This window comes from Coloeus monedula (assembly GCF_965178545.1).
Source record: "Coloeus monedula genome assembly, chromosome: 26".
In the NCBI taxonomy this organism is placed as follows: domain Eukaryota; kingdom Metazoa; phylum Chordata; class Aves; order Passeriformes; family Corvidae; genus Coloeus; species Coloeus monedula.
Window position 1 is genome coordinate 4,693,638 of NC_138806.1, and position 19,357 is coordinate 4,712,994.

A 19,357-nucleotide genomic window follows, 5' to 3' on the forward strand; every position below is an offset into this window, starting at 1 on the left:
GGGGGGGGCTCCAGGCTGACCCCAACCCCACCTGCACCCACACCCCTTCGATTCCCTGGGTGACAGAGGGCACGCGGGTGACACGGAGCTGCAAACAGTGCAAGGCTTTAATTCAGCCCCCACACATTGACCGGGGGTGGGGGCCGGACCCCCAGGCCCTGGAGGGGGTGCAGAGAGCCCGGGGGGGGTCTGTGGGTGCCCCCCTCCCCTCCTGCAGCGCAGCCCCCACGTGCGGGCGGCCCCGCGCTGCCGCTGCTGCCGCTGCTGCTGCTGTTTTTAGAGCAGCACACGGCACTCACAGGTAGAGAAACTGCAGTCGCCCCCGCAGCCCCCACCCCCAACGCCCCCCCCCCGCACCCCCAAAAGGGATCAAAGTCTCTGCTTAAGGCAAATCCCGCGCTGGCTCCACCGGGAGCTGCAGCTTTGGGAAGGGGGGGGGGTCTCGGCCAGCAGCAAGGAGAGGTTTGGGGGGTCCCCAGCGCTGTCCCCGGGGTGGGGGGCACAGCCCCGGGGGGCACGGTGGGTGTGGGGGGGCACGAATTGTGCCTTCACCTGCTGGTGGAGGGGCAGAGCCCGGCACAGGGCTCAGCTGAGTCCTCACCCCGACATGGCCACCACATCTGTCCCCGCTTCCTCACGGAATTGGGGCGAGGGGACAGGAATCTGGGGGTGCCAGCTGAGCCCCCAACCCGTGTGTGGGGAGGGGGCATCAGCCCAGCCCCCGGGGAGGGCAGGGCAGGGGTTTGGCACAGAACAGTCAGGTCCAGGGCCCCAATCGGGGGCAGCCGTGGTGGGAGGAGGGGCTGAGCTCCCCCTGGCCTCAGCCCAGGGCTGGCAGTGGGGGGACCCCTCCTTGGGGGGTGCAGGGTTCTGTCCCCATCCCCCGCCGAGCAGAGAGGGCAGCGGAGCGTCCTCAGGGCTTGGAGCAGAGCTCGGCCATGCGCTGGCGCAGGTGGAAGGCGAACTCGAACATGGTGGCAGCCAGGCTCTGGTGGATCAGGTACCGGGGCAGGCGACCCTGCGGACACAGGACAGGGACACGGGGCCATGAGGGACGATTTGGAGCTGGGAGTTGCCCCCATCCCACCCCAGAGGGTTCCAGAGACAGGGATACAGGGCCAGGAGCCAGGGCTGGGGGCTGCCCCCATCTCACTCTAGAGGGTTCCAGGGACATCAGTGAGGTTTTGGGGCTGGGGCCTGCCCCCATCCCATTCTGGGGGGTTTCAGGGACACGGAGCCATGAATAAGGGCTGGGGGTTGGTCCCATCCCACTCCAGGGTGTTCCAGGGACATGAGGATTTGGGGCTGGGGGCTGCCACCATCCTGCCCTGGAGGGCTCCAGGGACATGGAGTGAGGATTTGGGGCTGGGAGCTGCCCCCATCACGCCCTGGGGGGGATCCAGGGACAGGGACACGGGGCCGTAAGCAAGGGCTGAGGCTGGGGGCTGTCCCCTATCCCATCCCATCCCATCCCATCCCATCCCACCCCACCCCAGAGGCATCCAGGGATGCAGGAGCACCGCTGCGCGGAGCTGCGGCTCTCAGGGAGCTTTGATCCGGGGGAGGAACTGCAACGTGGTTGGATTTCTCTAAAAAAGCCCTGCACGACTCACCCCCCACCGCCTCGGCCTTGGCTCCATGGTGGGAGATCCATGAAAAAATAATAATCCTTGTCTCTGGGGGCAGGGAGCTGCGGCAGGGCCGGGAGCCGCTCCAGGGGCACGGAGGGATGACTGGCCAACTATCCCGGGGGTCAGGCAGGCTCAGGACACTCCCCTCCCCTGGGATTGGGGTGGTGCAGCACAGATCTTTTCCTGGAGCAGGTTTTCCCTCGGACACGGGGGCAGGAAAAGCTCGAGGCCGCTGCTCCAGGGGCCATTTCGGCCGCTTCCCGACAGCAGCTCCGGACCCAAACACGAACACGTGCGGAATCCTCCCTCCCCCAAGGAGCAGGAAGGGATGAGCCACGGGCTATAAATACCCGTGCAGGGCCGAAGGGTAGAGCGAGGAGCTGCAGAGGGGTCTGGGCGCTGGCAGAGCCCCTCGGGAAGGCGCTGGGAGCACTTGGGGGTTATTAATAGCTCGGCATTCCCTCCACGGCGGAGGCGGCGCCGGGAGCGCTCGGCCCGGGAAGCACAAGGAACCTCTTTTCTTTCCGAGCCCCACCACGGGGGGTTTGGTATCCCCCCAAAACCTGCCCGTGATGGGCGCCAGATCCACGAAAGGAAAACACACCCCTGGCACAATGGGGCGGGAAGGGCACGCTCTGCTCTCGGCGCTTCCCAAACCTTTCCCGAAGCGTTTGGCAAGACAGGCAGGAGCCGCTGGGCTCTGGGGGAGGGGAGGGGGCCGTGGGAGGGGAGGGGAGGAGAGGGGAGGGGGCCGCAGCGCTGCAGCACAGCCGAGGGATGAATGGAGCCTTTGTGCTGCTGCGGCAGCGCCGTTACCACGTCAACCTTCCGCGGAGGAAGGAACGGGGCCAACTCCGCTCCTGCTCCAGCATCCGCCCCATCCCGGTCCCTCCGTGCGCTGCCTTTTGTCCGGGACACCGGCAAGGACACGAAGCTCTGCAAATAGCTGCAGACCCAGGGCAGCTCACTCCCCCGGGGGTGGGTATGGGGTGCTTGTGGTTGTGCCAGGGGGTTCGGGAGCAGGGAATTGCCCCTCTGGAGTGTTCCCGGGAGTGGTCAGGCACAGAACTTCCCGTGCCTCAAACTGGTTTTGGTGATCAAAGAGGATAAAAATGTCCTCTCCCCCAGTCCTGCGCTCAGAGGTGGAACCCCCAAGTGAGATCTTAAGTAAGGAAGAGCTTCCAGGTAAGGAAGAGCTTCCCAAACTCCCACCATGAAAGGAGGGGGATTTTTGGGTAGTTTAACTCCCACCTGCCAAACCTGAGTCCCTTCAGGGCAGTGCTCGATAAGGGGCCACTCCTGGCTGCTGGGATCCTGGAGCAGGGCCTTGGGATGCTGGATCCCAGGGGAGAGGGGAGAGCTGTGCTGGGGACAGTAAAGGAACTGACTTTACCTTCAGATCCGTGTTGAGAATCCAGATGAAGGTGCAGACCTTGGCATTGCTGGGACATTTCAGGACGATGAATCCTCCAGGTCCGTTCTCACCCCTGCGGAGGAAAGCCAAGAGGGTCAGGCAGAGCCAGGCTGGAATTCAGGCTGGGATTCTCTGGGGCTCTGGGATGCACTGCACGGAGCTGAGCCTGGCAGTGAAGGCCAGAGCCTGGTGGGGCAGGAGCAGATGCTGGGAGCCTGGGAAGGTATGTGCCTTGGCTCCAGGTACACGAGCCAGCACGGCAGGGCAGCTTTCCCACAGGTGCCTTGGCAGCAGCGGTGCCAGGGCCGCCGGCGGAGCAGCAGCTCTGCCTCTGGATCGTGCCAGCTGTTCCCCACGGGAAGCTCTCACCAGGCACAACCCCAGCTGCAAACAAGAGGTCCCAGGGAGCTCTGTGTGCTCAGGACAGGCTCGGCTCTTGTCACTGCAGCCCCCAGATCCTTCCTGGCACCATCTGATCCGTCTCCGAGACGGGAGCTGTGCACACACAGCCCAAATACAGATTTCCCTTTCCCTTCCCTCTTCAGAACATGCTATTTTTGCTGTGTGCGTTTGTTCAAGGATTTTTCCAGGCCCTGAAAGTCCCCGGTTCCTAAATAGACTGAGGCAGCTCCAACGGCTCTGAGATAAAGTGTCAATTACTTTAACCAGATTATTAGGAAAACCGAAGTCAGAGCACAGCAGCACAGCTGGGCCCTGGCAGGAACAAGGAGTCCTTGTCTGATGAGCCCGACCCCACCGGGATCCATCACCAGCCTGTCCCTTCAGAATGGGAGAGGCCCAAGCCCTGCTGACATTTTGGGAGCTGCTCCATCCTCGTTTCACCCATGGGGCCATCCCTCAATGCCTCAAACTCAGTGAGCGAGCGGCTTATACGAGGAGCAAAAGCATGTGAGAGGCTCAGAGCCATAGCCAGCTGTTTACTGCCCCTCAGAAATTCCTGTTTGGGAATTAACTGCTACATAAACAGGATGTGGGACTGGGATGGGGTTCGGGCTGTTACTGGTCAGCACCTCCACTCCCCCGAGCTGGGAAACGCCCCAGCACCGCTGACAGCACTGAGAGTTTCTTGAACAAAAGGAGACGAACAAGGGAAGCGAGGTTCAGCTCCACAAATAGCTCAGCTTCCTGCAAATCCTGCCAGGAAGGCAGCAGGGCTTGCAGTTAAGTGGCACTTTGCCTCGAAGCTCTGGAGAAGTGCGTGATCCCAGCTAAAAAAACAGCACCTGCCTCTCACCTGACGTACTTGGAGAGCGGAGGCTTCAGGCTGTGCGTGGTCGACATCCCTGAGGAAACATACCTGTCTCTCCTCCTCTCGATCCGACGCACGTTCACGAAATCCCTGCGCAGAGAAAGGGCTTAAAAACACACCTGGGATGTGGAGGGGGCAGATCCTGCTCTCTGGACTGCTGGGAAAGGCTGTGGCAGGGCTGTGTCAACACAGGGACAAAGCACAGCCAAGCACTGTTATCTGGCAGCCCGACCGACCGGGGTTTGGAGCTCTGAGAATCCTGCCAGGAGCGTCTGGAGGAAATTTCAGGGGCTGCTCCCCCTTGGGAGTGTTACCTACAGAGCCAAGCAGCCCTGCCACGGTGACACTGGAGCTCCCAGCAGCCCAGAGCATTCCCAGTGCCTCTTGTGGTTTGGGGGGTGTTTAGGGGCAAGAGTGGGATGAACCGACCTTGGGGACACCACCCCGCCGGCAGCTCCGGCCGCCACGTCGTATGAGACGATTGTGTTGTCCTCGACCCTCTGCAAGATCTGGGGAGGGGGAGAATAAACAAAAAGAAGAGAGATTTGCTCAGATTGTGCCTCCAAGCCTGCACCTGCCAAGAGGATGCAGCCCCTCCCCCAAATCAGCACCGGGATCAGACCAGAGGCTCTTTTGGGGCAGAGGGCGATGTGCACAGGTTCGTCTCCCGAGTTTTTGGGGGGCACAGGTGTCACCTCCAGCTCCCCACCACGAGGCCCAGACCCTCCCACCAGGCAGAGGCAGGTTTGGCTCAGCCCTGGCCCCTGTCTCTGCCCTCCTCTCGGGCTCTTGGCCGGGCACAGGCGTGCAGCCGGCTGCTGCGGAGCGCGTGGAGTGCACGGATGAGCGGCGGAGATTTAACGCCTCGGTGACTGGGATCCAGCTCGGCTCCAGCACCGCCAGCAGCCTCTGTTGGATGGGGAAGCTCCAGCTCTCCGCTCCAAGGAGCTCCTGTGATTAAGCCATCTTTGTCCAGCACGCTCACCTGGCAAGCTGCCACTGTTCTGTTCCACAGGATCATCTTCTCGGGCTGCAGAATCACCTCCTGGTAAACCATTTCAGGAGAGCACTGCAGGAAAGCCTGAGGACAGAGCCAGAGCAGTCAGCCAGCCCCTCTGCTCCCTTTGGGGGAGATTATTTTTAAGGAAAACAGGGCAAAACACAAAGGACAAGTGGGATCACAGTGGAGGGGAGGGGTGAGGCCGGCCTGGCTCCCGTGCATGCAAAGCTACGGCTGTCACCCCTCTGTCCCAGCGCTCCCACAGGCCTGGAGGGCACACGTGGGGTCAGGGAGGACACACAGACCTCAGGATCTGGGAGTCGCTTAGCTCAGCCTGCCTGTCTGCCTCTCTCCCACCCTCAGCAGTTCCCCGTGCACCATCGCTTCGGGAAGTTGCATTTTGGACTTGGTTTTTTTTTTCTCCAAGCCATTCCAAGCTCCAGCACACACAACATCCATTCCCCCGCAATCCCCACGGGAGCGGGGATCTTCGGAGGCAAACGGTTAATGCAGGAAAGTGGGACCATCCAGCTTTTGCTGGTGAACACAGAGCTGCTCCACTGGCAGCTCCTGCCAGCGAGGCAACATATGCACTGGAACAAAGAAAAGCCACGGCAGCACTGACGCTTCATTAAAGCGTGGTTCCCAGCCAAGCCACTCCAGCTTGGGAGAGGGCACGGAGCAAGGCACTTCCGAGCGGCTCTTCCCGGTGCCAGGCAGCAGCAGACGCACGCTCAGCCCTGGCCTTGCTGGCAATTAGTTCCAATTAGCCTCCTTGGTCAGATTAGTCTGAGATGCTGGGGTTGGAAGCGAGTCTTGCAGTCACCTGCTCCCGACTCTACCAGTGGAGTCTGGGGCCCAGGATATTTACTGGGGAGTTTGTCTGCTGGCCAAGGGGTTTTCCTGGAGAGATTCCCTAGTGCTGTTCATCTGTCTCAAGCACGGGGAGCGTGTTTTGCAGCCTGACCTGTCCTGAAAGCTGAGCCATGGCTTTTCCCCCGTGCCAAAGAGACCAAGGAATCAGCCCAAGGATGTTCTTACCTTTAAAATAAAGGTCTTGCCGTGGAAAGGGATTTCAAAAGTGTAAACAACATCACCAAAGTCCTGTGCAAGAGATGAGAAAGTTGTATTTCTGTCAGTAAAAGGGAATGTTTCTATTTGGGGTGAAGTTTGCTAAAACTCTTGAGGCTCCTGTCACCCCCTCCAGCCCCCAATCACCCCCTGCCCCCCACACCAGGCAGCGACCCCAGCGCGGAAACCACCCCGAGCACAATTCCAGTTGGCCATGCCTAAATTTCCATCAACAAAACAATATCCAGAGAGGCAGCAGGGATGAGACAGAAAAAGAATCCGCCCCGTGCCAGGCTGCAAACCCCACGTCAAGGTCACATTCTCTTTGTAGCAGCACCGGGGTGCGAAGGGGGTTCGCTGCCAGCGCTGCTGGTGTTACCTACGGCTGAGAAGAGCCTCCCTAGAGGGGCCGGGGATGGGCAGATGAAAACCTTTCATCGTTAGCCCTGTGTTAAACTCTGATTAGTCTATTTAAATCCATCCCCCTTTGGAAAAAGAAAACAATCTGCCCAGCTAGTTTGGCATCAGACAAAGGATCACTTGACAGGGGAATTTGAAACACCAGATGAGACAGCAGTTTGCAGGATTCGCACCCCCCCAGCCATGTTTCAACCTCGTGAAACAAGGTTGGGTTTGGGGGGCGAACCCCTCCTCTTTCTCTGTGCTCTTCAGAGAGAGAAAAGAGATCTGGGCACCCCAGAAAAGTTTGGAGTGGGCAGAGCCACATCCAAAATTTACACCCCAGCACCCAGCAGGTTCCAGGTGCTGGGGAAGGGGGACACCAGTGGCTTTTGGGGGTGGGAAGAGCAGTTTGTGCCCCACACTCTCCTGTGGCCACATGGGCCAAGACGCCAGTCTGGGCCCCCAGCAGGCTCAAAGGCACTGGGCCATGGAGCAAGGGCATGGCTGGAGCTGTGGGATCGGCATTCCCCTGCTCCCTCCCAGGGCTCTGCATCCCAAAGGTGAGCTGGCCACACCCTCTGGACAGAGGGAGGAGGGAAGGGCCCTTTCCTGTCAAACTGCAAGGCAATTAAACGTCTAATTAAATAAGAGGGGATTTTACATTTAACTGAACTGGAATAGATTCCTAATTCAATCAGGTAATTGTAACGCTTGTTAATTTTTCATGGTGCAAGGAGGTTTCCAAAGCCTCGTTTGTCCCGGTTTTTGCTAAGCCATCCATGCCCTCTGCCAGCTGGGGAGGAAAAACCACACTTGCATTGTTTTTCTCGAACTTCCAGTTCTCCTCCTGGGCGAGGATTTGGTCCACAACCTCCATGGCCTCTTTGCCTTGTCGGACATACTCCTTTTCCTGGGAAAGAAGGGAGGATTTCATTAGCCAGGCGTGCAGGAAGCTCAAGGAGTGTGTGTGTGCTGCTCCCCCCCTCCCCAGGCTGGCAGAGAGAAAGGGGATCAGAAATCTCTTAATTTGGGTCACAGAGGCCTCATTTTGGAGCTCCAAGTCACACTCCCCACCCTGGCTGGGATCCACACACCAGCTGCTCCCGGCGGTTCCCGCCTTAGGAGGAGGGTTTCCAGCAGGCAAAGGGCTCTGGGACGTGCAGCTTCCTTCCTGGAGGAGCCAGAACTGGAGCTGAACAGCAGCAGGATCACTCGGAAAAGGGCACAAAGCCTGTGCCCAGCCAGGTTTTGGGGAGGTCAAGGGCTACCTCTCAAGCCGTGGGGACAGGTGAGGTGATGGCCATCCCAGAATGTGACCAAAGGACCAGGGATGGAAGGGGGAAGGGAGAGGGACAGGCAGCAGCACAGCCAGAACACCTCCCAGTGGGATGCTGCAGGGAAGAGCACACAGCCATGGGGAAGTGGGATAAAGCTCGGGGGGCTCAGATGACCCCTCCTGCAGTGGCCACGATGCCACCGGTCCTGTGGCACAGAGGGGACTCAGCCACACGATCCCAGAACTGAGGGGTCTGGAATGAGGGGCAGCAGAACCTGCTGGGACCACAGGACTGGGGAGACTCCCACAGCCCCGGATCAGCCTGGAGCTGAGGGCAGGGCCAGCCCCTGTTTTTACCTGAGTTGTCAAGGCCTTCCTCCCCACACCTTCCTCATCTGACTCGTTGTCCGACCCTACAGGGAAGCACCAATTAACTCACAGTTAATGAACACCCCACTGGTACCACCTCCCTCCCTTCTCGTGGGGGACAGTGCCCGATCCCTGTTCCTTATCCAACGGGGAAGGCTGTCACTAAGGATGACTCCAGCCCTTGTCTCCCTGAACACCTGCTCAGCTCTCTGGAGGGCTGAGCTCATCCCGGGTGTCAGCTATACCAGGAACAGTGTTCCAGAGGGCTGAGCTCATCCCGGGTGTCAGCTACACTGGGACAACTATTCCAGAGAACTGGGCTCATCCTGGGTGTCAGCTACACCAGGGCAAGTGTTCCAGAGGGCTGGGCTTGTCCTGGGTATCAGCTACACCAGGACAACTGCTCAGGAAAACCGGGCTAATCCCGGGTGTCAGCTACACTGGGACAACTATTCCAGAGGGCTGAGCTCATCCCTGTCTCAGCTACACTGGGACAACTGCTCTGGAGAGCTGAGCTCATCCCGGGTTTCAGCTACACCAGGACAATCCAGCTGAGATGTCCCCACTCCCACGCCAGGAGCTCTCTGGTGCCGGCACAGGGCAGTGACGTGCCACCCTCATCCTCACCCTCACCCGCCTGTGACCACCCATCCCCGTGCACTCAGCCCCCAGGGCAGCATTTTCCAAGCACACAGCTCAGAGCATTTAATCCCAAGCCCACACAAGGCTCCAGTTCCCCACAGAGCTGCTGCTGGGACCGCAGGGCCGAGGGCGGCTCCGACAAAAAGGTGTCATGGGGAGAGCGTGGCAGTGCCACCCCTGCCCGGGTGCAGGCACAGAGAGGAGAGAGGGGACCCTGTTTTGCAGTGTCAGTTCTTGGAGGCTGTGCCAAGGGCTGGGGTAACAAGGCAGAGCTCATGGAAGAGATGATGGAGGTGAGGAATTCCACGGTGGGACGAGCATGGGAAGCAAGGTGATGGCACAGGTGATCTTACCTGCGAAGGACTCGGGTGGGGAGTAGAACTGTCCCTCGGAGAGGGCTCGGGGGTACAGCAGTGGCCTTGAGGCTGCAGCCTGGGCTGCCAGGAACCCTGGGATTGAGAGCACGAGGATTTAACACCTGGCAGGTTCTGGGACCCCAGCCTTGCCCGAACACCCTGTTGTTTCCCACGTTTTCCCCTGTCTTTTCCCACTGACACCAGTCAGCCTCAGCTCCTATTGCCTCATCTTTTGTCTGAGACGTTTTATCTGCCCTGGAGATCAATGGGCTCTTCTGCCTGTCAAATAATCCAAAGGCGATTAAGCATCTAATTAAATAAGAGCTTCCCCTGGAAGCAATTTGGAACCTGAGCCTAATCCAATAGAGGCATTAAACACTTGATCATTTTTCATCTTAAAGCCTCCTTGCAAGACCCAAACATCCTCTGGTGCTTTCCAGTCACAGCATTTCTGACTGAGCCCCGCCTGACAAATGCCCCTTTTAGTTTAGTGCCACTTCCCAACCAGTGACTCCTGGGAGAGGGACAAACTCCTTGTGCTGCCACAGGAATGGACAGCTATTCCAGGCCAGGCCTAGAAGGACCCTGGGAGTTACAGGGTGATGTGTGAAGCCTTAGGTCAGCCTCAATCCCTGCTCAGTGTGACCTCAGAGACCACAGGCTGCAGAATTTCACACCCCATAACTCACCCCGTGCCACATAATGTGTCTGTGACTCCAGCAGCCCTCCTGGAAAGGGCTCCAGCCAGATCCAAACACAGATATCAGGGACAGGGAGTCCAACACTCCACCTGGCATTTGCCTCACTGTTTCCAAACACTTTCCCCCATGCAGAGGTGAGCTCTGTCTCCAGCATGTCTGGCTGCAGGATCCAGTCATTAGGAAATCTGGCACATTTTTCTCCACTCAATTAAAAGATGCTTTTTATAATCTGGTATTTTCTTCCCCTGAAGGGACTTGTTGACCATAACAGAACTGAGTCAGGCACTTCCCATCCCAGCCAGCCTGGAGATGCCTTTTCCAGAAATGCCAGAGCAGCAGCAAACCCAGGCCTGGTTGGTTTTGTCCAACTCGTACCAGAGAGGAGCACAAATACTCACATCGTTCCTCTTCTGCTTCCTGAGTTAGGACTTTAAAATCCAGGAACCAGGTCTCTAGCCAAGCAATGACAAAGGAGACGATGGGAAGTAAATACCCAAAAGCCCCTTTGGTCAGAAGCTGTGTGGAAAGAAGCAGAATGGAAACACAGGGAATGATCCAAACAGGGAATAAAACAGCACTGAGAAATCACAAAGCAGCTCCCCACGAGCCCAGGGAAACCAACCTCGGAGAGGATGACCTTCACAATCAGGAAGGCACTGGATACCAGTGTAGTGACCTGAAAAATAAATGGATGGAGCTCAGATCCCTGAGAAATCCAGGAGGAGAGGGAAAACTCCCCACGGGAAAGCCCCCAGTGCCTCCTTACCGCGATGACCCACCAGTGGCGCAGGCGGACGACGGCGTAGCCCAAGAGCAGCACAACAAAGCGAAACAGAGCCAAGAGCTGCAAAAACAAACACCCAGCGACACCAGTCACTGCCCTTGTCCCTCTGCCAGGTGCTGGGAGGGCAGGGACAGGCGCCAGCTCCCAGGGAACTGATGGGTCAAGGCTGCACCAGGAGGGATTCAGTGAGGTGGGCAAGGGAAGACCCCAGACCCTCCTGGCCCTGCCAAGCTCCAGAGCCCTGCAGGAGGCTGAAATACTCACAAAGATATCAAAGAACGAGGTGTTGAATTTGTAGTTGATGATTTCACCCTTCAGGTTCTCCTTGATGCCCTCCTTGGTCTGAGGGAGACAGGGAAGCAGGAAGCTGTTGAGTGCACTGATAAGAAACTAATGGGAGAAGGAGCCAAGCAGTGCCCGGGGTTATGGCCAGGTCAGGGAATGCACCTGGAATACAAATGATCCCACGGGCCAGGCGTGGGCTCCTCTGCCAGCACAGGACCAGGGAGGATCCCATGGCACATTTCCTGCCTGGATTCACACCATGTTTCCCCCTGGGGTTCACACCGAGGAGCGTGGGTGGAGCAGGAGGGACATTAAACACCTCGAGGTGGTGATTTCCAACACCCAAATCCTTGGTGACCAGTTCCTCACAGCCTGGAGCCCCTGGATGGTCACCTCCCACTGCTGCCCACCTCGTCCAGGTCCCAGATTTCAGAGGAATGGGAGGAGACATGGGGAAAAATGGAAAACCACAGGAAAAATATTTCTCGGGAGCCTTCACTAACGCACTGAACATCTTCCTGCAGGGGTTCTCGGGGTCACTGAGCACCTGGGGGGATTTAAGGATCCTCCTCATGCAAAGCACTGAGGGGTCCCTTCTCCCTCCAGCTGGCTTCCCACAGCTCACAGCAGTGCTCCAGGAAATCTGATGGAAGAAGGGAACCAGCAGGTTCAAACGGGCTGGCAAAGGGGAAGAGGGAGGAGAGGAGGATGCACAGCCATGGGAATCTGAGAGAGGCAAAAACACCCTCTGGGATTTACTGGAGTGTGGAAAAAGCTCATCCCGAGATAATCCAGGGTCTGACAGCCCCAGTCCTTTGGACACCATAAATCCTGGGAGCCTGGAATGGCTGTCTGTGAGGAAGTGGAGGGCTCAGGTAACTGGAACAAATGCTTCACCTTTAGGCTATGGGTTTGGATGGGGCCCAGCTGGCCGGGAGCTGGAGGAGCCGGCAGCTGTTGGATGGGCTGTGAGGAACAAGCTGGTGGATCTCGGGCCAGTCCTTGGCAGCCGAGGTGTCCTGGCACTCCAAGGGCAGCCACTGGGAAAGGATCCCTCTGGGTCAAAGCTGTGGCTTAAAATCCAGGGAGAGGGAGGCAAAAAGAGGGGGGCAAAGCTGGGCTGTGCCTCCAGCTGACCTGTGGCCATAGGACTCGAGCCAGCTTTGCTGAGTGGCCACTGAGAGCCTCTTCCTCCATCCCTGGCTCCATGGGATGCTGCAGGAAGGAGGAGACACAGGGAAAGCTTTGGGTGATGGATTTTGGGGGTGTTTTCTGTTGGATGGGCTGTGAGGAACAAGTTGGTGGATGTCAGTCCCCAGCAGCCAGGGGTGTCCTGGCACTCCAAGGGCAGCACAGGCAGCCACTGGGATTGGGAAGGGACCCCTCCAGGTCTGGGATTGGGGCTTAATATAAAACAAAGGGGCAAAAAGAGGGGGGCAAAGCTGGGCTGTGCCTCCAGCTGACCTCTGGCCATGGGACTTGAGCCAGCTTTGCTGAGTGGCCACTGAGAGCCTCATCCCCACAGCCCAACTCCATGGGATGATGCAGGAAGGACGAGACACAGGGAAAGCTTTGGGTCATGATTTGGGGGCTGTTTTCAGCTTAAACACAGGCTGTGCACCAGGCAGCTGAACCACCTGAGGCATCTCCCTGGCTCTGAGAGCACCCAGCCTGCACAATTACAGTTTGCTTTTAACGAGGGGCAATTTGCTCGGCTTATCTTGCAGCGAAGGAAAGCGGTTGGATAAAAAAAAAAAGAAAAAAAAAAAGGCATTAGTCATGATCTCAAACCGTTGCTCTTCATAACCAGGCAAATAAGCTGCTCTAATGGCTTTAAATATGCAGCATCTCGGCTCGGGGCCCAAATATCAGCACTTAGTCACTCATTAATGGCTACCTGCACGACCCACGCTCAGCATCGCCCTGGTGACCGCACCAGGATTATCTCCTGGGGGCTGGAATTCTGCATTTTGTGGGCAGCACCTCTCTGTGAGAGAGGACTGGGACAAGGGCAGGGGGCCGGGGTCCAAGCTGGGCGGGCAGGACACCATCGGCATGGCTGGAATGCTGGCTGGGAGATGGTTTTTCCTAAGGGGGGTGGGGGGCAGGGGGCTCGGGCAGGGCTCAGAGCTGCTGGCCCGGACAGTCTGTTAAGTGCAGACACCCAGAGATAAGAAGGGCAGAGATAAGAGCTGCTAAGGGAGCAACAGGATCCAGTGCTGATAAATCCAGGCCAGAGCCCAGGGTCTATCTGTTCATCTCTGCTCCGGGTGTTCCAGGGGAGGACATGGAGTACCTGAAACCGGCCAGGGCCAGTTCAGGGAAAATAAAAACAAAATATAGCCCAGGGAGGGATTTGGACTTGGTGGGACTGAGGTAAATAAACTGAATTTTCCCTGTTATTGCAACACAGAGCAAACGCAGCAGCTTGTGAGTCGCTTTGGAGAGAACCAAACCACTCACATCCCCCTCAACAATCCCTTGGGAGGTGAAGCAGCACCTCCAGCTTCCCAAAGCTGAGATTAGCAGCAGAATTTTGGGATCAAAGCCCCTGGAGGATCCTCCCCTGCTCCTCTGATGCTCTGAGAACATGACAGCAGCAAACCCAGGGAGCAGCTTTTCATCAGGCCAGGGGAACAGGAGGGAAATTTGGCTCAGGTTGGTGATTCCAGAGGCCCTGGATCTTGTTACAGCACAACAAAGGGACGGTGTTAACAGCCCTGGACAGCCCCGACAAAGCCCCGGGGCAGGAAACGAGCTGGACTTTAGTTTACACTAAAGAACAGCGGCTCCTTGGCCAGCGCTGGGAACAGCAAACAAAGATCTGTCCCAGGAGTGCTGGAAGAGAGCAATTAACGGAGGGAACCGAGCTTTAAAAGGGCAAAGATTCCCCGGTCTGCTTCCTCCAACTCACATTCAGCTCGATGATCCACAACAGGGAGATGAAGAGCAGGTCGAAGGTGACAAAGAGGCAGAAGGTTCTCCTCACATCCGAGATGGCTTTTCTCTTCTCCGGGGAGAAGAAGTACGGGGAGAAGCCCTGGCTCTGGGAGAAGGAGGAGCTGATGGAGGCGATGGCCGGGAGGCTGCGTTCCAGGTCGTGCTGCAGGTCCGTGGGCTTGCTCATCCTCTGGGATCGGCTCCGGGGACATCGGCCACGGCAGCGTCACCTGCGGGGACACACGAGGGGACCCTCAGGCCTCGCCACACCCCTGCTCCTGTCCCCCTCTGATGGCAAATAATCCCAGGAGCAAAGCAGATCCCAGGGAGAAATTCTGCCCTGTGAGGGTGGGCAGGCCCTGGCACTGAGGGTGCCCAGAGAAGCTGTGGCTCTCCATCCCTGGGAGTGTCCAAGGCCGGGCTGGACGGGGCTTGGAGCAACCTATGGTGCCTATGGCAGGGGGGTGGAACAAGATGAGCTTTAACACCAGTAGGAAAAGGGGCTCTAAACCCCATGGAGATGCTGTGGGAGCAGGAAAAAGGGTCCCAAACTCCACAGAGATGCCATGGCAGCAGGAAAAGGAGCTGCAAAGCCCATGGAGATGCTGTGGAAGCAGGAAAAGGGTCCCAAAGCCCATGGAGATGCTGTGGAAGCACGAAAAGGGGTCTGAGGATGTTTTGGGAGCACTCCCTGGATTCACAGAGCCACGCCACCCTCACCTCTGCAGGGAAGGCAAAGCCTCGGGAGCCGATCATCCCACTGGGCACAGACCCCAACCTGTACAGCCAGGACAGGGCCTGATGCCCAACTGGGCCCGGCAGAGCAACAGGGCGGCTGCAGGGAAGGAGCTGCTCCGTGTCCCAAAGGCTGCAGGGAAGGAGCTGCTCCGTGTCCCAGTGTGAGGGAGGCTGCAGGGAAGGAGCTGCTCCATGTCCCAGTGTCCCAAAGGCTGCAGGGAAGGAGCTGCTCCGTGTCCCAAAGGCTGCAGGGAAGGAGCTGCTCCGTGTCCCAAAGGCTGCAGGGAAGGAGCTGCTCCGTGTCCCAGCCCCGCCTGGCAGTGCCGGGCACACGATCCCGGCACGAGTGAGGCGCTGGAAGGCCGGGGCTGTTTTCCTGCAGCTGTGCCAACCATTGTATGGAGATTTTTCCTCTCCGTCAGCGCAGCACAAGGAGGCCCCTGTGGGAAGGGAGCGTGACGGGAGCGCACGTGGGAGACAAACACGGAACGAGGATCCCAAAACAGGTCGGGCCAGGGATCTGTCAGCGCCGGCCCCGCCACCTCCGAGTCACCCACGGCAACGGCATGGCCACCAACTCCTTCCCTGCTAAATCCACCTGCTCAAGGATGTTTTGCCTCCAAAAAAATCCTCCCTGGACTGTTTCGGGCGTGAGCTCCTGCCCCGGCAGTTCTGTGCCCGCCAGGATCCCAGTGGGGTTTGTTCACCACAGATCCCACTCGTGACACCCAGGAGGCTGCAGAGTCCAGGGAAAAAGGTCACGAGGTTGTGCCCAGATCTGTGGGAAGTGGAAATCCCCAAGGAATGTGAAGCCAGGCATGCTCCAGGAGCACCTGCAGGAGCCGAGCACAGCCTGATTTGGGGCGATTTGGGGCACTTTGGATCCCTGAGCCAGCGGTTTTTGCATCCCACCCCCGGGAGTGCTGGGGCTGGAAAGGGAACAAAGCTGGACTCCTGTCAAGTCCCTGTTAGTCCCTCTTGGAGGCGCTTGGGAAGGAGCTGGAATCCTTGTCACTTCGGATCAGCTGCTCCGCGCGCCAGGCCCGGCTCGAAGTGACAAAAGTTAAGGACATCTGTGAGGGATAAATAATAAATCCCCCCACGCCGGGGCTGCTGCCGCCTCCTCCTCCCCTCCAACAGCACTTTGCACTTAGGCAGCCCCTCCCCAACTTTCACAGCGCTTTAAAATCACCCGGAGAGGCTCCAGGGACCTGATCCTGGGATGCCGAGCGGGGTCAACAACGGGGTGTTGGGACGTGGCAGGACACGGGGACGCGGCAGGACACGGCACCAGAGCACCCTGGTGCAGCTCATCCATCACTAATCCCAGCCTTCCCAAGGAGGTTTAGGCTGTTTTGGACACACGGCCCTCCCAAACCATCCAATTCCCGAGGGAGAGCCTGCACCGTGGGGCAGAGCAGGAATGTTTGAATCCCAGACAAACCACCACCATCCCCCCTCCACTGGAGCTGCTCCCTCCAGCAGCTGAGAGCTCGGAGCAGGGGCTGAACGTGGAGAAACGTGGCTGTTCCTGGGTGACAGATGAATTATTGAGCGCCCCGGTGCTCCATTATGCATTCCAGCATCCTCCGCATCCCGCTCCGGCAGCCCAGGGGCCGGGAAGGAGGGGGTCGGTGGTGGTGGGGGGGGATGTTGGGCTCTGCTCCCAGGGAATGAGGGATGGGGTGAGAGGGAACAGCCTCAAGCTGTGCCCAGGGAGGGTCAGGGTGGACATCAGGGGGGATTTATTCACTGGAAGGACAGTCAGGCAGGGAATGGTGGAGTTGCCATCCCTGGAATGGTTAAAAAACGTGTGGATGTGGCACTTGGGGACACGGGTTAGGGGTGACTCGGCCGTGCTGGGTTAAGGGTTGGGCTTGATGATCTTGAAGGGCTTTTCCAGCCTAAATTATTCCAGGATTCCATTCCAGAGAGGGACAAATGCTGCTGGGGGGCCACCCCGGGTGACAAATCACAGCCCAGGGGACATCCTGGATGACAGATCACAGCCTGGGGGACACCCCAAGAGACAGATCACAGCCCAGGGGACATCCTGGATGACAAATCACAGCCTGGGGAATGCCCTGAGTGACAAATCACAGCCCAGGGGACACCTTGGGTGACAGATCACAGCCCAGGGGACACCTTGGGTGACAGATCACAGCCCAAGGGACGCTCCAGAGACCTTTCTGGGCTTCTCTGCCTTGAAAAAAGGGGATTTTGGGACTGTGGGGAGGGATTTTTGCTGGGAAAACCTCCTGGTTTGGGGATTAGGAGGTGATGGGGGCTGCAGGGACAAGGGTGACGCCACATCCCGCAGATCCCAGCAGGAAGCAAACACGGAGGAGAGGCGGGTGGTGAAATCCTGCTCCAGTATCCAGCACCAACACCCAGCAAAACCCCATCAGCCCAGTGCCACCACAGCCCAGTGCCATCATCAGCCCAGTGCCACCACCCCAAAACATTGCCAGCCCAGTGCCACCAGCAGCCCTGAGCCATCATCCTCCCAGTGCCACCACAACTCAGTGCCACCATGGCCCAGCGCCACCGCCCCAAAAGATCATCAGCCCAGCACCACCAGAGCCCAGTGCCACCACCCCAAAACCCCGTCAGCCCAGTAGGACACTGGCCACCAAAACATTCCCAGAGGCTGTGCCAAGGCACATCCCAAGTGTCAAGCACAAGCCCCGTGTCACCCCCTCCCTGTATCACCTTCCCATGCCAACCCCAGCCCCTCATTAGCACCGTTTGCTCATTAATGACCCACCTCCCAGTCAGGAGCTTTTCCCACCCCATTACACCACTTCTCCTTCCTCCCACGCTTCCCCCAGGCTCGTGTGACAGTTCCTCCTCTCCCCTCTTCTGTCCCCTCTCTCGGGACGTGCAGCCCAGGGTGGGGAACACCCACGGTGGGACCCCCCAAACCCCTGCAGCTCCCTGAGCCATCCCAGGGGTGATGGACATGGGATCACTGTGGGATATTCCAGAGGGTGGAGTTTGCCAGGTGAGAGAGCACCTGGAGAAGCAGAGGGATGGAGACCCCGACTGCTCCGCTGGGCACTGAGAGGTGTCTGAGCTTCCCTTTGAAACAACAAAAAAAGGTCACTATTAACCCAGACACCGAACTGCCGTCCCAAAAAAGCCAGGAAGGATCCAACAGCTTCGGCAAAGCACTGGAGAGGCCTCGGTTGAGTGCAAAGTGAACCCCCGGGAGCCTGTTCCCCCCGGGCACTGCAGGGAGAGATGGGGAAACTCAGAGAGCCTCAGGAAAAGCGGCTTTGTCCCGGAGCCAGCCGCGGGATCCTGCAGCGGCCCAAATTTCCCCTCATTTCCAGAAGGTCTGGGCTGAGATTTTCGGGCTTTCCTTCCTACATCCCAAAGGCAGCGGGAGGCACAGCCCAGCCCAGCATTTGGGGGTTTCGGCACTCGGAGCCCCCGCGGGACCCCCGTGCTGCGACCCCCCGGTCCCGCGGGGCCGCTCCGGGGGTCGGGATTTGGGTCCGGATTTGGGTCGGGATGTGGAACCCTCGGGATGTGGAACCCTCGGGATGTGGAACCCTCGGGCACAGCCACGGAGGGGCTTCACGCCGCCCCCTCCCCCCAGCAAAAGGGTCCCCGGGGTGGTCCCGGCGTTGCCCTTCCTCGATGAAGCCCAAGGGCTTTTCCAGGGCCCCGGAGCAGCGGGAAGAGCCCGGGAGCCCAGCACAGACCCACCCCTCGCTCGGAGTCCCCACCCTGCAGCCCCGGCTCAGAGGGACCCCCGCGGGTATCCCAGAGCTCGGAGTTTGCCACGGGATGGATGGGAGGGCAGTGCCGGGACCCCCGAGCCCCTCTGCCCTCCAAGGAGCCTCCCCGACACCCGCCCGGTCCCAGACTCCCGTTCCCCGCGGGTTCCCGGAGGTGACACCGGTGAAAGCCGCTCGGACCCGGGCGATTCTCGCCCTTCGGCCGCTCTCGGGGCTCCCCGCGCCGCGGTCCCGCTGCCGGGAAACCCGAGATCCACCGGAAGGGCTCCGGGAGCGCCGGTGAAGTGCGGCCAGAGCGTATAACGGGACCGCCCGTGCCCCGGGCCCGCCGGGGCTGCCCTGGGGACGGGGCCCGAACGGGAGCCCCGGGGCTGCCGGAGGCCTCCCGGCGTTGGGAACTAGGCCCCGTAGGGCCTAGTCCCGATAACCGGGTCCTGAACCGGCACTGAACGCAGAACCCGCAGTGACAGACCCGTCCCGTCCCGCTCTCACCGGCGGCTGCGCTCCCGGGCGCGGGAGCGGCACCGAGGCCCCACCGAGGCTGAGCCACCGGGGCCCGCGCACAGCCCGGCACCGCCCGCCCCAGAGCCGGGCTCGGGGATGCTCGTGAGCCCCCGGGGTGCCCCGGAGCCCGCGTGTCCCCGCCGGTACCTCCCGGTGCCGGTGCCGGTGCCGGGTCCCGCCGGGCGCCGCTTCCGGCCCCGCCGCCACCTCTGACCCCGGAAGGGAAAC

General features: G+C 59.3%; 1 protein-coding gene across 3 annotated transcripts; it reads right to left on the reverse strand.

The window, feature by feature from the left end:
• Positions 1 to 87: 87 nt before the first annotated feature.
• Positions 88 to 19,334, reverse strand: STARD3 (StAR related lipid transfer domain containing 3). Of its 3 annotated transcripts, none has more exons than XM_082297555.1 (15): positions 19,277 to 19,334; positions 14,116 to 14,371; positions 11,181 to 11,258; positions 10,899 to 10,976; positions 10,755 to 10,808; positions 10,531 to 10,648; positions 9,429 to 9,524; positions 8,422 to 8,477; positions 7,606 to 7,698; positions 6,357 to 6,419; positions 5,301 to 5,396; positions 4,745 to 4,824; positions 4,301 to 4,405; positions 3,025 to 3,118; positions 88 to 1,018 (listed from the first exon to the last, which is right to left on the reverse strand). In XM_082297555.1, exons 2-15 carry the CDS (start codon positions 14,326 to 14,328, stop codon positions 914 to 916), a joined length of 1,329 nt encoding a protein of 442 aa, XP_082153681.1. In that variant the 5' UTR covers positions 14,329 to 14,371; positions 19,277 to 19,334; the 3' UTR covers positions 88 to 913. The 3 variants fall into 3 exon arrangements, with proteins under 3 accessions (XP_082153681.1, XP_082153680.1, XP_082153682.1); XM_082297554.1 differs by having other exon boundaries at positions 19,118 to 19,325; XM_082297556.1 differs by lacking the exon at positions 19,277 to 19,334 and having other exon boundaries at positions 14,116 to 14,977.
• Between the last annotated feature and the right edge of the window lie 23 nt (positions 19,335 to 19,357).